Source organism: Euleptes europaea, chromosome 21, assembly GCF_029931775.1.
Source record: "Euleptes europaea isolate rEulEur1 chromosome 21, rEulEur1.hap1, whole genome shotgun sequence".
In the NCBI taxonomy this organism is placed as follows: domain Eukaryota; kingdom Metazoa; phylum Chordata; class Lepidosauria; order Squamata; family Sphaerodactylidae; genus Euleptes; species Euleptes europaea.
Window position 1 is genome coordinate 4,058,547 of NC_079332.1, and position 16,218 is coordinate 4,074,764.

Below are 16,218 nucleotides of genomic sequence, written 5' to 3' on the forward strand. Positions count from 1 at the left end.
CCCATGGGCCTCTATCTATTTGGATCTAAGAGGAAGATTATTCCTGAAATGGGGTACAATGACCATAAAAGCCCCTGTTCCCTACTTGAGGCCAAAAGGAATGCTACTCATATGGGAAAGGATATTCCATTCAGGTATCTTGGTCCCAAGCAATTTAGACCTCTGAAGAGGAGGAGGAGGAGGAGGCAATAATTACAAGTAGGAGGAGGAGGAGGAGGAGAAGAGTTGGTTTTTATATGCCAACTTTCTCTACCACTTACAGGAGACTCAACCCGACTTACAAACACCTTCCCTTCCCTTCCCCACAACAGACACCCTGTGAGGTGGGTGGGGGTGAGAGAGGAGGGCTGGCCCAAGGTCTCGGAAAATTTTGGGGTGTTGGCACGTGATTGGTCAGTCGACCATATTAATAAACTTGACTTGACTCTCCCAAGGGCAACCAGCTGGCTTTGCGTGGAGGAGTGGGGAAACCAACCCAGTCCACCCGATTAGCCTCCGCCGCTCATGTGGAGGAGCGGGGGAATCCAACCCGGTTCTCCAGATCAGAGTCCACCGCTCCAAACCACCGCTCTTAACCTTTACACCATGCTGGCTCCCAACCCAGAAACATATAGTCAAATTCTTCTTTGAGGCAGAATCCGTCCAGAATTAGGTTCAGAGTATATTAAAGCAAATGCCACAGAGAAGTTATGAAATCCCACCTATTTAAAAAAGCAACCTCTTCCACGCCGGTACTGAATTTTATACTTAACTCAGAAAGTGGGCTACCAATAAACCACCAGAGGTTCCCTCCAAGTATCCAACAGGTTTCTCCCCCTGCTACAACATACTACCGCCAAATATGTTTGACATAGTCCAGACCCAAACATATATCACTTTGTGTGTCCAGAATGCCATTTATTATGAAGCACTCCAGAGCAACAATTACGCTTAATCCAGCAACCTCTTAAGAGAAGTGGAATTTGCTTTAAAGCCTTCATTGAAATCATTCAGCACTCACGGATGGAAAGTAAAGTATCTCAGCCAATTGGCTTTGCAAAGGGGAATTTAGGGAGGCAGTCCAAATGCAATCTTTCAGGTACTATCCCAGCACTGGCACCCAGCACATAGCCTGCATTAAGCCCGGGTTAAGATGCAGCCGAATAACCAGCAGTGGTCAGTGCTGCAGTCAAAGCGCCGCACACAACCTAAGTTCGGTCCCGACGGAAGTCGGCTTTACGTAGCTGGCTCCAGGTTGATTCGGCCTTCCATCCTTCCGAGGTTGGTAAAATGTTGACCCAGCTTGCTGGGCGGTAAAGTGTAGATGACTGGGGAAGGCACTGGCAAACCACCCCGTTAACACAGTCTGCCTAGTGAACGTTGTGATGTGACGTCACTCCATGGAGGAGGCAAGAATGCGGTGAGCCATTTGGGGTCCCAGCTAGGGAGAAACGTGAAGTAGAAATGACGTAAAGGAAACAAATTACTACTCCTGCTTTTCACAAAATGCTTTTTCTCCATGCATATGTATAGCTATGTGGGTATATAGATATATTTATATATGCATGTACACAGACACATATACACACTGAGACATGTGCATATATTGCTGTTAGAATTGCAGTTCTCAGTTTCAGACATACCCATGTCTAGCACCAAGGGAGAAAAGTGTGCTAGATATTACACCCTACCCCTACCCCGAGTTTCAGCACCAGAGTTACTAAGAGGTCAGAGTGTTCTGGACCCAAAGATTTCTCATCCATCCTGCTACCATCATTAGTTACAGCGTGTCGCCAGCACCTCTCGATCTATTAGGGACTATATCTTAGCTGAGGCTATTGTATTTTGGTCACATTACAAGAAGGCAAGAGTCACTAGAAAAGACAGTCAGGCTAGGAAAAGTGGAGGGCAGCAGGAAAAGAGGGAGACCCAACAAGAGGTGGATCGACTCAATAAAGGACGCCACGGCCCTCCGTTTACAAGACCTGAGCACGGCTGTCAAAGACAGGACATTTTGGAGGACTTCGATTCATAGGGTCGCCATGAGTCGGAAGCGACTTGACGGCGCTTAACACACACACACACACACTTAACAATCAATATGCACACCAGTGTGCAGTCAGAAGTTAAAATCACTTATATGGGGAGTTTTTTCCTCCGTAGAAAAGTGAGAGGAAAGTTACTGATAATATTGCTAATATCAGTAAAAAATAAAATTAAAACCCAAGTCTGGAGGGAGCTCGTAATTATTGAACTGTGTGGTTTTTTTAAAAAGATTATCTATAAAGCCAAATACTTTGGAGAACTTGACTGATAGAGCCACACAGTCAGCTAATGAGGTGCGCACTGTGGGTGCATTTTTCACAGCTGGGTTTTAAAAAATAATTTGACTGGCTTTTATTGTACTCCCAAATTAACAGTATTAATTTCTTTTTTTTTAAGGGGGGAAAAAGCCCTCATACGGTTGGCTTTGAGCCTCCCAAAGTGGGCCGGGGTAGGTTTTGAATTCGACACCGGCTCCCGAACTCTCCCCCTCTCTGGTGTCAGGCCGCATGCTGAGAATGCCTTCGCTTAACCGAGGACATATCATCTTCGGAGGGACACAGCCTGGATAACTAGTCTCTCGGCAGCCTGGGAGACGGAAGTCTGCAACCCGTGCCAAGCGGTCCTGCAACCCATCCAAGGATCCTAACGCCTCTGAAGAAACAGCCCCTCATAAGGTTTCAAAATCGAAACGCTCTCCACGTTAAGGGGGAAAGTTCATCCGATTTCCCCCTCGGTCATCCTGGGAGGGACCGTTTCCATCTCTGAAACTGCTCACGTTCCTAACGCTAAGGAGACGTGCTTCGAGCCTGATCTAATCCATTCAATACTAGGCTACATCTGTATTTTAAAGTAAGGGCTCTTGTTATTGTCGAAGGCTTTTACGGTCAGAGTTCATTGGTTCTTGTAGGTTATCCGGGCTGTGTAACCGTGGTCTTGGAATTTTCTTTCCTGACGTTTCGCCAGCAACTGTGGCAGGCATCTTCAGAGTAGTAACACTGTCCTTCAGTGTTACTACTCTGAAGATGCCTGCCACAGTTGCTGGCGAAACGTCAGGAAAGAAAATTCCAAGACCACGGTTACACAGCCCGGATAACCTACAAGAACCAAGGGCTCTTGTCATTAGCAAACCTCCCTCCCCTCTTGGGAGAAGATACGGGGGTAGAAGAAGGATTATCGAAAGAAGAGAGACAAATTAAACACCATATTCTAAAGCAATTGCCCAGTTGTTAAGATGAAGCATGGTGAGAGACTTAAGGCCACACTGTAAAATGCTCAATGTTTTTCAGAGTCAAGATATTTCATCGAATCATAGAGTTGGAAGGGACCACCAGGCTCATCTAGTCCAACCCCCTCATCCAGGAAACCCACAACCACCTCCCCCCCCACATCCCCAGTGACCCCCACTCCATGTCCAGAAGATGGCCAAGATGTCCTCCCGCTCATCATCTGCCTAAGATCATAGAGTCAGCATTGCTGACAGATGGCCATCCAACCTCTTCTTAGAAACCTCCAGAGAAGGAGCGTCCACCACCTCCCGAGGAAGCCTATTCCACTGAGGAACCGCTCTAATGGTTAGAAAATTCTTCCTAATGTCTACATGGAAACTCTTTGGATTTAATTTCAACCCGTTGGTTCTGGTCCGACCTTCTGGGCCAACAGAAAGCAACTCAGCACCCTCCTCTATTTCTCACTACAACAAAACTCTCACCTAATTATGCCATGGATAGAAATTTCCCAACAACTTCTTGTAACAAATTAACTTGGGTGACATTTTATGGACTTCACCAATATCAGGATAACGTACAGCAGGACTTGGGTATTCAATTGGGGGGGGGATTAGATTACTTCACCTTCTGTGCAAAAATTCAGTCTCTGATGCACAAATTCTACGTCATACATTATCAGGGATGGGAAGGGATCATCAGACCCAGATCTGTGGGGTGTGAAACAGACACGAAGGAGGTCTGCTACAGGGATTGTGGTTGCCAAGCCCCCTTACTGCTCAGACCTAGGAACTCATTTAGAATCTTTTATGGGGGTCAAGAAGCATCACGCTACAGACTACTGCTCATCAGAGGTTTCTTTGTAGGCCATGCTCCAGTACCCTCCTCTAACCAGGATTTGAGGGTGACATTGCCACTGGAGAACAGGATACTTCAGGTCCGGGGATCCAAGCCTCGGCGGAAATCTAGATGAAACAGAGGAAAATTAACGTCCAGTCCGAGATCTAAACTGAATTTTCCTTCCTTGTTCTGCAGAATGAGCAGAGCTGGGGCTTGAACCCATTAACGCATGAAGCTGCCTTCTACTGAATCAGACCCTCAGTCCATCAAAGTCAGTATTGTCTTTGGTTCTTGTGGGTTATCCGGGCTGTGTAACCGTGGTCTTGGTATTTTCTTTCCTGACGTTTCGCCAGCAGCTGTGGCAGACATCTTCAGAGGAATAACACTGAAGGACAGTGTCTCTCAGTGTCAAGTGTGTAGGAAGAGTAATATATAGTCAGAAAGGGGTTGGGTTGAGCTGAATCATTGTCCTGCAAAAAGTATCAAAGGTAATGTGCTAATCATTGTCCTGTAAGTATCAAGATAATGTGCTAATGATCAGTATTGTCTACTCAGATGGGCAGCGGCTCTCCAGGGTCTCAGGCAGGGGTCTTTCGCATCGCCTACTTGCCTAGTCCCTTTAACTGGAGGTGCTGGGGATTGAACCTGGGACCTTCTGCGTGCCAGGCAGAGGCTCTACCACTGAGCCCAAATCGTTTTACTGTTCTGTCTAGACTGCTGTCAGTTATAATTTCTCTGAATTCTTGAACACACGTTTCCTTAGGAAAAAACCACTAGCTCTTAATTACCGACTGTCAGAGAGAGAAGCCAGCAAGGATCCCACAAAACAAGAAACTGAACCCATCAAATATCTGATAATCTTTGTAATTTTTTTCTAGCCTCCCAAACAGTATTATTACTTTGGGAAGTCTTTTTCGTGAACACATGAAGCTGCCTTCTACTGAATCAGACCCTTGGTCCATCAAAGTCAGTATTGTCTACTCAGACTGGCAGCAGCTGTCCAGGGTCTCAGGCTGAGGACTTTCACATCACCTACTTGCCTGGTCCCTTTAACTGGAGATGGTGGGGCTTGAACCTGGGACCCTTCTGCATGCCAAGCAGATGCTCTACAACTGAGCCAGAGCCCCTCACCATGGCTCTCCAGGGTCTCAGGCTGAGGTCTTTCACATCACCTACCTGCCTAGTCCCTTTAACTGGAAATGCCGGGGATTGAACCTGGGACCTTTCATGGTACACAGATCATAAGTTCACAGGGGATGACGACGACATCAACAATGTGTATCACCATCAAAAGAAATATCAGTGGTTTCTCTGCCTTCTTTTCCTCTTGAGCTCTGCCTCAAGCAATTGTGTGTGTGTGTGGGTTCAGTGCCGTCAAGTCGCTTCTGACTCATGGCGACCCTATGAATCAAGGTCCTCCAAAATGTCCTATCTTTGACGGCCTTGCTCAGGTCTTGCAAATTGAGGGCCGTGGCTTCCTTTATAGAGTCCCTCCACCTCTTGTTGGGTCTTCCTCTTTTCCTGCTGCCTTCCACTTTTCCTAGCATGACTGTCTTTTCCAGTGGCTCTTGCCTTCTCATAATGTCGTCCAAAGTACGACAGCCTCAGTTGAGTCAAGCAATTACACGGTGTGTGTGTGTGTGTTTTTTTCCCTTTAATAAAAACTGCCTTAAAAAAATCTTGAAACAAAATTGTAGCCAAATCCCAGAGAAAGCTACAAAGAGTCCCTCACGGATCTAGAGGAAGGGGAGTGGGGGAAACCCATTCAGTGGCTAAATAAATTCAATGGGCTAATTAAGGGGGGTTTGGGGTGGAGGAAGGTTATAAGGAGGGCGGACTTTGTCATTCACTTCCCTCCAATTAACATTCCACTGGCTTTTCCAAGGGGGTTATACCCAGGGGAGCATTAAGGGGCGAGATGAGCCATAAAAGAGCCATGTCCAACGCCGTTCCACAGCCAGAGATTATGCATTACGGAAACCACTGAACAAAACTAAGAAAGAGTTTGCAGAAGCTTGCAACAGAAACACCCAGTCAGTCTTGAACCAAATTGGACCCCACAATCGGTCTAAATATTTTCTAAACAAGCCTTTGTGGGGGTGGGGGGAAGAGGGGAAAGGTGTTCTTCATATATAGATATATAGATATAGATATATATACATGTGTGTGTATGTATGTGTGTATGTATAATATATATATATGTGTATGTATGTATGTGTGTGTGTGTATATATGTATGTATGTATGTGTGTGTGTATATATATGTATGTATGTGTGTGTGTATATATATATTTGTATGTGTGTGTGTATATATATGTATGTATGTGTGTGTGTATATATATATTTGTATGTGTGTGTGTATATATATGTATGTGTGTGTATGTATATATATGTGTGTGTGTATATTTATATATCTATCTATCTATATCTATCTATCTATCTATCTATCTATCTATCTCTCTATATCTATCTATCTATCTATCTATCTATCTATCTATCCCCTATCTATCCATCCGTCTATCTATCCATCCGTCTATCTATCCATCCGTCTATCTATCCATCCGTCTATCCATCCATCCGTCTATCCATCCATCCGTCTATCCATCCATCCGTCTATCCATCCATCCGTCTATCCATCCATCCGTCTATCCATCCATCCATCCATCTATCCATCCCCACAAAGGCTTGTTAGGAAAATATTTAGATCGATTGTGGGGTCCGATTTGGTTCAAGACTGACTGGGTGTTTCTGTTGCAAGCGTCTGCAAATATATATATGTATTTAAACAAAAAATGTCTTTGTCGAGGTATGATTCAAGATATTTAGGCTAGATTTGCCGCTGACTTAAGGTAGCAGCCCAACGGTGCAAGTGAGTTCACTCCCTGCAGTGAGTTTTGTGCACAATTCCAGGAACGGCAGGTGCTCAAATGCAATTCGATAAAGCCGGGTGACCGACACAAGGGGAAGACGTGGTTTGAAAAAAGGCCGCCTCTCGGATAATTCCAATTTATTGAGAGGGAAGTCGTTCTGGGATCTGTTAGAGGGGAAAATGTGGCAGAAGGGCACCGTTTGGTTTTCTCATTCAGGACGGTCTAGGAAATCCCTCAGACCTTTGGGGTGAAGTGGCTGGCCACTCAAAGGCAGAGACTCTCTCGTTCATTCCTCTTCCGCAAAGAAATCCCTTTATTCCTGTTGTTCACTTTGTGCTTCAACAATATTAGTAGCACTTTCAAAAAAAAATCTCTTATATTCTCACAGCTGGCAAAACGGAAGTTTTCCCCTCTTACTAGGCACATTAGAAGATTCTCTCTTGGACTAACCTGAAATGAATTTCTCCGCTCGGGGCAAGTAACGGGAAGTTTTTAACAACAGCAGCAGCAACCAAGTCACATATGAAACAATTGCAGTATGCCTGAAATTATAAATGAATTATGGACAAGCAAAAAGCATTTAAAGCCACGGCGGGCTGTATTTGCTGGCAAATTACTTTTGAACACACACATGAAGCTGCCTTCTACTGAACCAGACCCCCTTGGTCCATCAAAGTCAGTATTGTCTACTCAGACCGGCAGCGGCTCTCCAGGGTCTCAGGCAGAGGTCCTTCACAACACCTACTTCCCTAGTCCCTTTTAACTGGAGATGCCGGGGGTTGAACCCGGACCCTTCTGCATGCCAAGCAGATGCCCTACCACTGAGCCACAGCTCTTCCCCAGCGTGTCATCACACGCTGGATCTATACCCTTACAAGCCAGCTTGCACACACCCAATGTGGACTACACGGAGGCCTCAAAGCACAATTGCTATCTCGTGCATTTTATAAATGTGCACCCTCTACGTTTTGTGCCACGACAAGCAGCTGATGTTTGAAAAACAAAATTAATCTTGCTGCACCGTGTGTGTGTGTGTGTGTGTGTGTGTTAAGTCATAAAGATGAGCAGAGCATCGGCAAGGGACAGGGAGACGGGAGGAGAGCGAAAAGGAGGCCAGAGGTCTGTTTATTTCTTCGCCTCTTTTCTGCATTAGGCACGGTACTAGAGAGACCTCTTCCAGCACTCAGCCGGCACTGCAGCCAGAAACTGAGAATTGAGAGGAGGGATGGAAATCAATACTAGAGGAGGGATGGAAATAATAATAATAATAAGCATAAGCATAAGCATAAGCAGAAGAAGAAGAAGAAGAAGAAGAAGAAGAGTTGGTTTTTATATGCAGACTTTCTCTACCACTTAAGGGAGACTCAAACCAGATTACAATCCCCTTCCCTTCCTCTCCCCACAACAGACACCCTGTGAGGTAGGTGGGGCTGAGAGAGCTCTAACAGAGCTGTGACTTGCCCAAGGTCACCCAGCTGGCTTTGTGTGAAGGAGTGGGGAAACCAACCCAGCTCACCAGATCAGCCTCCGCCGCTCACGTGGAGGAGTGGGGAATCGAACCCGGTTCTCCAGATCAGAGTCCACCGCTCCAAACCACCGCTCTTAACCACTACGCCACGCCGGCATGGGTTACTACAGCTCAAGGCAGAGAGAGATTGCATCACTCTCCCTAGCTTTTTAGCTTAGTCTCCAGTAGCGATTCCGTAATGCCACAAAAACCCTTCAGTACGCTACGTCAATGCCATCTCCCCTCTGCATGTCATCCTTCGTGCATCAATGCCTCAACATTGAGAATGCCACCGCCACGCAACGGGGGGGAGGGGGTAGCACATAACCCCTGCTCTAAACATAAACCTGATCCTACCGGTACCGTGCGGAGATAGAACAGTACACACAGAATTATCGTTCTGCTCAGGGCATGAACACATGAAGTACATGCCTTGTACTGAACCAGACCCTCGGTCCATCAAAGTCAGTATTGTCTACTCAGACCAGCAGCGGCTCTCCAGGGTCTCAGGCAGAGGTCTTTCACATCACCTACCTGCCTAGTCCCTTTAACTGGAGATGCCGGGGATTGAACCTGGGACCTTCTGCATGCCAAGCAGATGCTCTGCCACTGAGCCACAGCCTCTCCTAAAGGCAGCGGCTCTCCAGGGTCTCAGGCAGAGGTCTTTCCCATCACCTACTTGCCCAGTCCCTTCAACCGGAGATGCCTTCTGCATGCCAAGCGGATGCTCTACCATCCCTCCCCAGGCATCCATCTCCATCTAAAGAAGCAGCCATTGTAGGTATTGACGTCCCAAAGGTCCCCCCACCCCACAAAAAAAAAAACCCAGCTTTGCAGTTAAACGCACACAGCCCTTTTTCTTCACCCTATTCACATAAAACTCCCTGATGGAAGGAAAATATATGGGCAAGGTACCGTTCTCCCTGAAAGGAAAACAAATTCCTCCGCCGGCCTGCTCTCGGCATGCTGTGAAATATCACAGTGGTCCGAAGTATTGCTCGGGCCGGTGTGCCCTCTTGCTCCCCTAGGGAGTTATAAATTGGCCCACCATTCCTGATATTTATCTTTGTCATTCCCACCAGCAAGCATGACACGGCCTGTCGTTCCCCGCTTTGATCTGGAGATAGACGGGCGGTCTCTGAGTCCAACCCGACCCCTCCTTGGCAATTCTCTCTCAGCTGCCGTCTCAGCCAGACTGTCTCCTCTCTTCTTATCTTCCTACCCTTGTCACACAGCCGCCCTGACGTCTGAAAACCGCTGTCCAGCTCTTCCCCCAATCCGGCGGCTGTCAAAGCGCCGCTCAAGTCTTAGTCCCGAGAGAAGCAGCGCCGGGGATAAGACCAAGAAAACCCACACAACTGGCACCAAAGGCAAACAAACAGGATCCAGAGCCAAATCCAGTTCCAGGGAGTTCCTTCTCCAACTCTGTGTAAGAGTTAAGAGCCCTTGACCAGTTGTGGGAATTGCCTTTAAGATGCCAAGGTATGCATCATGACTAGTATCCATTTTAAGGAGTAGCCATGAATACCCCTCTCCTCCATGAACATGTCCACTCCATTCTTCAAGCCTTCCAAGTTGTCAGCCATCACCCCATCCTGGGGCAGGGAGTTCCACAATTTCACTATGCATTGTGTGAAGAAATACTTCCTTTTATCTGTTTTGAATCTCTAGCCCTCCAGCTTCAGCAGATGACCCCCCGCGGTCTAGTATTATGGGAGAGGGAGAAAAGCTTCTCCCTGTCCACTCTCTCCAAACCATGCATAATTTGATAGACCGCCATCATGTCTCCCCTTGTGTTAAGTGCCGTCAAGTCGCTTCATGGCGACCCTATGAATCAAAGTCCTCCAAAATGTCCTATCTTTAACAGCCCTGATCAGGTCTTGCAAATGGAGGGCTGTGGCTTCCTTTATAGAGTGAATCCATCTCTTGTTGGGTCTTCCTCTTTTCCTGCTGCCCTCCACTTTTCCTAGCACGACTGTCTTTTCCAGTGACCCTTGCTCACTCATAATGAGACCAAAATACGACAGCCTCAGTTGAGTCATTTTAGCTTTTAGGATTAGTTCAGGCTTGATTTGATCTAGAACACACTGATATGGGGGTTTTTTTTGGCCGCCCACGGTATCCATAACACTCTCCTCCAACACCACATTTCAAAGGAGTCTACTTTCTTCCTACACGCTTTCTTCATTGTCCAGCTTTCACACCCATATGTAGTAATAGGGAATACGATGGCATGAATTAACCTGATCTTGGTGGCCAGTGACACATCTTTACACTTCAGAGTCTTTTCTAGCTCCTTCATGGCAGCCCTTTCCAGTCTCAACCTCCTTCTGATTTCTTGGCTGCAGTCTCCCTTTTGGGTTGATGATGGAGCCAAGGAATAGAAAGTCTTCAGCTATTTCAATGTCTCCCCTAAGCCGGCTTCTTTCCAAGCTGAACAGCCCTAAAGCATTTTAATCGCGCCTCATAGGGCAATTGCTCTAGTCCCCAGTACATCCCCCCAGAACCTTCTATTTGCACTCGGGAGACAAAATAAAGATGCTGCTGAAAATAGCCCATTCTCAGTATGATGGCTGGCATCATACTGTTTTGTTTATCCCATAAGCCAGTTACACCTGAACATATTTCAATGGCACTGAAGCTCTATTAGCCAAAAGGGCCGAGAGGTTTAGGCTGCAAAGGCATGCATGCTGAGAAAGTACCTTCACGCCAAGCCCAAAGGATGGCTGGAAGCTTACGAAGGGAACACAGGATTATCCACCATAGCAAAACATACAATTGCTGCAACCTGTTGTATACTTTGCACATGGTGAGAGCCAGGCAGCTGGATGCCTTTTGTTCTTTTTTCTCCTGCCATTCTCAACAAATACCTCACAGGAGAACAATAATTATTTCAATATTTCCTAGAAGAAGAAGAGTTGGTTTTTATATGCCGACTTTCTCTACCACTTAAGGGAGAATCAAACTGGCTTACAATCACCTTCCCTTCCCCATAACAGACACCCTGGGAGGTAGGTGGGGCTAACAGAGCTGTGACTTGCCCAAGGTCACCCAGCTGGCTAGGGTTGCCAACTGCCAGGTAGTGGCAGGAGATCTCCTGCTAATTCAACTGATCTCCAGCCGATAGAGATCGGATCACCTGGAGAAAAGTGGCCACTTTGGCAATTGGACTCTATGGCATTGAAGTCCCTCCCCAAACACCGCCCTCTTCAGGCTCCGCCCCAAAAATCTCCCACCAGTTGAGAAGAGGGACCTGGCAACCCTACAGCTGGCTTCGTGTGGAGGAGCGGGGAATCGAACCCGGTTCTCCAGATCAGAGTCCACCGCTCCAAACCACCGCTCTTAACCACTACACCAATCCTCTCTCGTTTTCTTAGACCCAAGGCAGCAACAAAGGGTGAAAACGCACGGCCGCTTTAGCCTCCTTTAGTCCCTGTTTCAGCCAGGATTCAGCCAGGATCGAACGCACGTCCGGCGGAAACGCACGCGTTCGATCCTGGCTGAATCCTGGCTGAAACAAGGAATAAAGGAGGCTCAAGCAGCCATGCATTTTCGCCCTTTGTTACCAGAAGGTGTGTGTTCGGTCATTCCAGCGTGAGGTCAGAAAACAGCCCTCCGAAACCACAAATCACTCCTGGAAGCAAAATGGCAAACGGCCCCTGCAGACATTACCATAATGACCCAAGTCACCATCTCCCCCTCCTCGTAAAACAGCCTGAGTTGCGACAGGTGACCTCCCAACCCGTCTCCTCTGCATGAGCCAACGCTGATCTAATTCCCATGGATCAGGTGGGTCATAAAATTAACTTCCTTATGAGCGGCAATGCAATTAATATGCTAATGTCAGGAAAACAGGGCCCGGCGGCTTCATTTCCGACACAAGATTAGTCCTCGGGAGGAGACTCGGTTCACACATGAAAAGCAGGTCTCACACCCCGAGGACGGTAAATCAAGTCCCCGAGACCACATGCAGCTATCAAAGGGAAACTATCCGGTAAATCCTTGAGCTGTGTTTGGGTTGTCCAAGAAAAACAGCACTATTAGCCCTTTTAACTAGGACACATGTCCGGAAAGGAAGACTCCAGACCCATATTCTCACATGGAGGAGTGGGGAGTCAAACCTGGTTCTCCAGATCAGATACCACTGCTCTTAACCACTATACCACGTTGGATGAAGAGGAACAGACGGGAGCAAGAGTGTTCCTTACCCCAACGCAAAACTGCTTCACTGTAAACACTGGAAATCCTCCTGGATGCTTCCTCCTTTGCACAACGGATGCCGGCACACCAGGTAGCTGCTTCAACTCCCACTGCCTCTCAATTTCATCTGTTTTGCTTTAGCGGCTTGCAAGCGCAAAGTCGGGGTCAAGCGCCATCCGCAGAAACATCACACCCAAGCTTCCAGCCGTCCTCTTGCTATGGTCAACCAAGATCCTCATTCTATTCGATGAGAGCAAAGTCATACTTTCCTGACCTGCCCCGACTTCAAGATCACTTGCACGATTCAAGAGGTTTTAAAACAACAACAACAATAGAGAATCCACGGCTTTAAAAGGCACCTTCCTCATTCAGGACTCTCCCCAGCAGCCCGAAAGACAGAAACGGAGATATCAAGCCAAGGAAAGCATGGAAATCCAACTGATACCAGAATTAGATGCACGGCAGAACGCTACTCCTAATACTGAGAAGAGGAGAAGGGAAGCGAAAAGGCTTTAACCTTTAAAAATAAAGAAGTGGAATACCTGCAGTCTTATTACAGGATGTCTTCTCCCTTCCCTCCAGGCGCACAAAGCTTGCCGCAAACCCCTTCCTCCTTCCACCACCCCCCACTCCTCGTCGTTTTTGTGCCCAGGTATGCACAAAAATGTCACCTCTCCTTAAAGCATCAGCGTGGCCCCGCAGCGGAGGGACACCTGATCCCTTCATTACAATCCCGGGGCTGGTAATGAGGCTCGGAAACAAAGGTATCGCTCTTCCAAAATCTGGTATTATTTTCAAGTGGAAAATAAACCCATTAAACTTTAAAGCAGAAAGAGCGCTCGGCCTTCCAGGCCTCCCGTCTGTCGTTGCAGCTCCTGTGCTCCCCCACTCCCCATATTCACCGCAGAAGGACAATAAATTATTCTGCTCTACTTCCACAATAGGCCTAGGTGTAGGGTATTGGATTCAGGAGTTCAGCTGCTATCTGTAAGTCAGTTCCCGCCTGCTCCCTGTAGCTTTGCCAGCACATTTAGCCCCTTTGCCCATTCTAGACTCTTTGTTTGATATGCAGGTTTGCCCAGCTATTTATATTTCGTAGGTGTTACTTACTTTTAAATACATAAAGGTAGGTAAAGGTTCCCTGTGCAAGCACCGGGTCATTCCTGACCCATGGGGTGACGTCACATCCCGACGTTTACTAGGCAGACTTTGTTGACGCTGTGGTTTGCCAGTGCCTGCCCCAGTCGTCTTCCCTTTACCCCCAGCAAGTTGGGTACTCGTTTTACCGACCTCGGAAAGATGGACAGCTGAGTCAACCTTGAGCCGGCGACCTGAAACCGACTTCTGAACTGAACTTCATGTTGATTCCTTACCTTTTGGGTACCTTAATCTAGTTTTTTAGTGTTAAGGTTTCCCCCCCTATTTTGTTGTTCAGAGCCCCGTGGTGCAGAGTGGTAAGCTGCAGTTCTGCAGTCCAAGCTCTGCTCACGACCTGAGTTCGATCCCAACGGGAGTCGGTTTCAGGTAGCCGGCTCGAGGCTGACTCTGCCTTCCATCCTTCCGAGGTCGGTAAAACGAGGACCCGGCTTGCTGGGATAAAGGGAAGATGACTGGGGAAGGAACTGACAAACCACCCAGTAAACAAAATCTACCTAGTAAACGTTGGGATGTGACGTCACCCCATGGGTCAGGAATGACCCGGTGCTTGCACAGGGGAGTACCTTTACCTTTTATCCCTAATACCAGCACACATTACCCAGCATGCGATATTTAAGATTTTTTTCAAAAGGATGTTGGCTTTAACAAGACAGACACCAGAGACTATTTGAGGAATTTAAGCATCTGCTGGAAACTTTTTTCCACCAATGGTGGACGTGTAAAAAAGCACAAAAATACTGGAAGCGGATACACAGAGAAATACAGGGTGTACTGGGCATTGACTTTGAGGCTAAGCACATGTGGCTGGGGATGACCCCCCTTCAGCTACAATCTATTCATAAAGAATTTTTCCAATATGCAAGTACGGCAGCGAGAATTGTGCATGCTACTCACTGAAAAGCTAAGAAAATTCCCGAACTTTCTGAGTGGATTACAAAAAAGTGTGAATTTGCAACAATAGCGAACCTTACAAACCTGCTTTGGAAAATGCCAATTGAGGATTACAAACGGAGATGGCAATCGTTTTTTCGGCAGATACGACTGAAAGGAGATATAGTTGAAAGAAGTAATATTGTAAAGCCATTAATATGTTGAGACCAATCTAGATCAACAATCAGCGGGGTTGAGTTAAAATTACTTAGACAGAGCTAGAATTTGTTTAGATCTATATGTCACGGATAGTATTTAGATTTGGATTTTTGATGTTCTGTAATTCAATAAAATAACAGGTGGGGCAAAGATAAGATAGCTTATTTTAGCATTTAGGGGCATGGGACAAGAATGTAATGCAATGGTTTTTCCCCCTTATATTTACCCCTTCCCCCTTTTGTTTCTGTACCCTTTAAAAAAGAAAGTAAAGGGGGGGAAGAGAATTTAAGCATCTGCCAGGTTCAATACTTTTGTTCCGTCATTTTGTCATTAAGAAGATGAGGGCATCCTTAGTGTCAGAAGGTAAATTATTCGCGCTGTCCAGCAATATGGGGTGGTGGAAGAATTAGCAGCGGTGCTAGCTTTGAAGACACACTATATCAGTGATGGCGAACCTTTTAGAGATCGAGTGCCCAAACTGCAACCCAAAACCCACTTATTTATCGCAAAGTGCCAACCCAGCAATTTAACCTGAATACTGAGGTTTCCTCCCAGCTGGGCGGCGGGGAGTCCAGGGAAGGGGTGGGTTACTCCCAGCTGGACGGCGGGGAGTCCAGGGAAGGCAGACGCCATGGCTGCTCAACTTACCCGCGCGTGCCCACAGAGAGGGCTCGGCGTGCCAAGTCCGGCACGCGTGCCATAGGTTCGCCACCACGGCGCTATATGCTCGAAGCCTCGCGTTTACAAAAGGAAGACCACCAGAGGTCCTGGTGGCGAAGCAACAGCTTTCGTTACTCACAAACTGCCTCCGAAGTTTCATTTTGACCGGCTCCGTCTTGGTTTCAGCGGGATGGATAGAGTAGCCGAGGGAGCCCAGGTGGTTGTCTACTGAAAGGCTTTTCCTCATGTAGAGGGACCGGCTTCGGAAGGACCTGAACGGCGCGTCGTCCATCGCGGTGCAGAACCTGGGCTGAAGGGCGGGATCTCGGGCAGGGGCGCTGCCGTCGTCTTCCAGCTGCCACGCCTCTCCTGACAGGGAGATGAAAACGAGACACAGTCAAGAAACAGCGAGCCTTGCATCTTCTTCCAATACATTTGCAGCTTTGGACAAGTCCACCAGACATTGGACAAGTCCACCAGACATCTGTTCTCACGACATTTCCAGCTCGCCCCTTTTTCCCCCCTCTGAGCGGGCCACCTGAGAAATCGCGTTAGGCGTCGTGTACCATCTATAGGACGTCTTGTACCGATTTTCTTTTACACAAAATAAACCTAGACCCAAGATACTTTTTTATTAAGCACGACGC

General features: G+C 47.3%; 1 protein-coding gene across 1 annotated transcript in view; it reads right to left on the bottom strand.

The window, feature by feature from the left end:
* Positions 1-15,840, bottom strand: part of LOC130492784 (ankyrin repeat and fibronectin type-III domain-containing protein 1-like) — a gene marked incomplete at its 3' end in the record, with an annotated part of 200,689 nt that extends 184,849 nt beyond the window's left edge. The window contains exon 1 of the mRNA XM_056866570.1: positions 15,711-15,840. Coding sequence (XP_056722548.1) covers positions 15,711-15,818 — 108 coding nt within the window. The remainder of the gene's footprint in view (positions 1-15,710) is intronic.
* Positions 15,841-16,218: the final 378 nt, after the last annotated feature.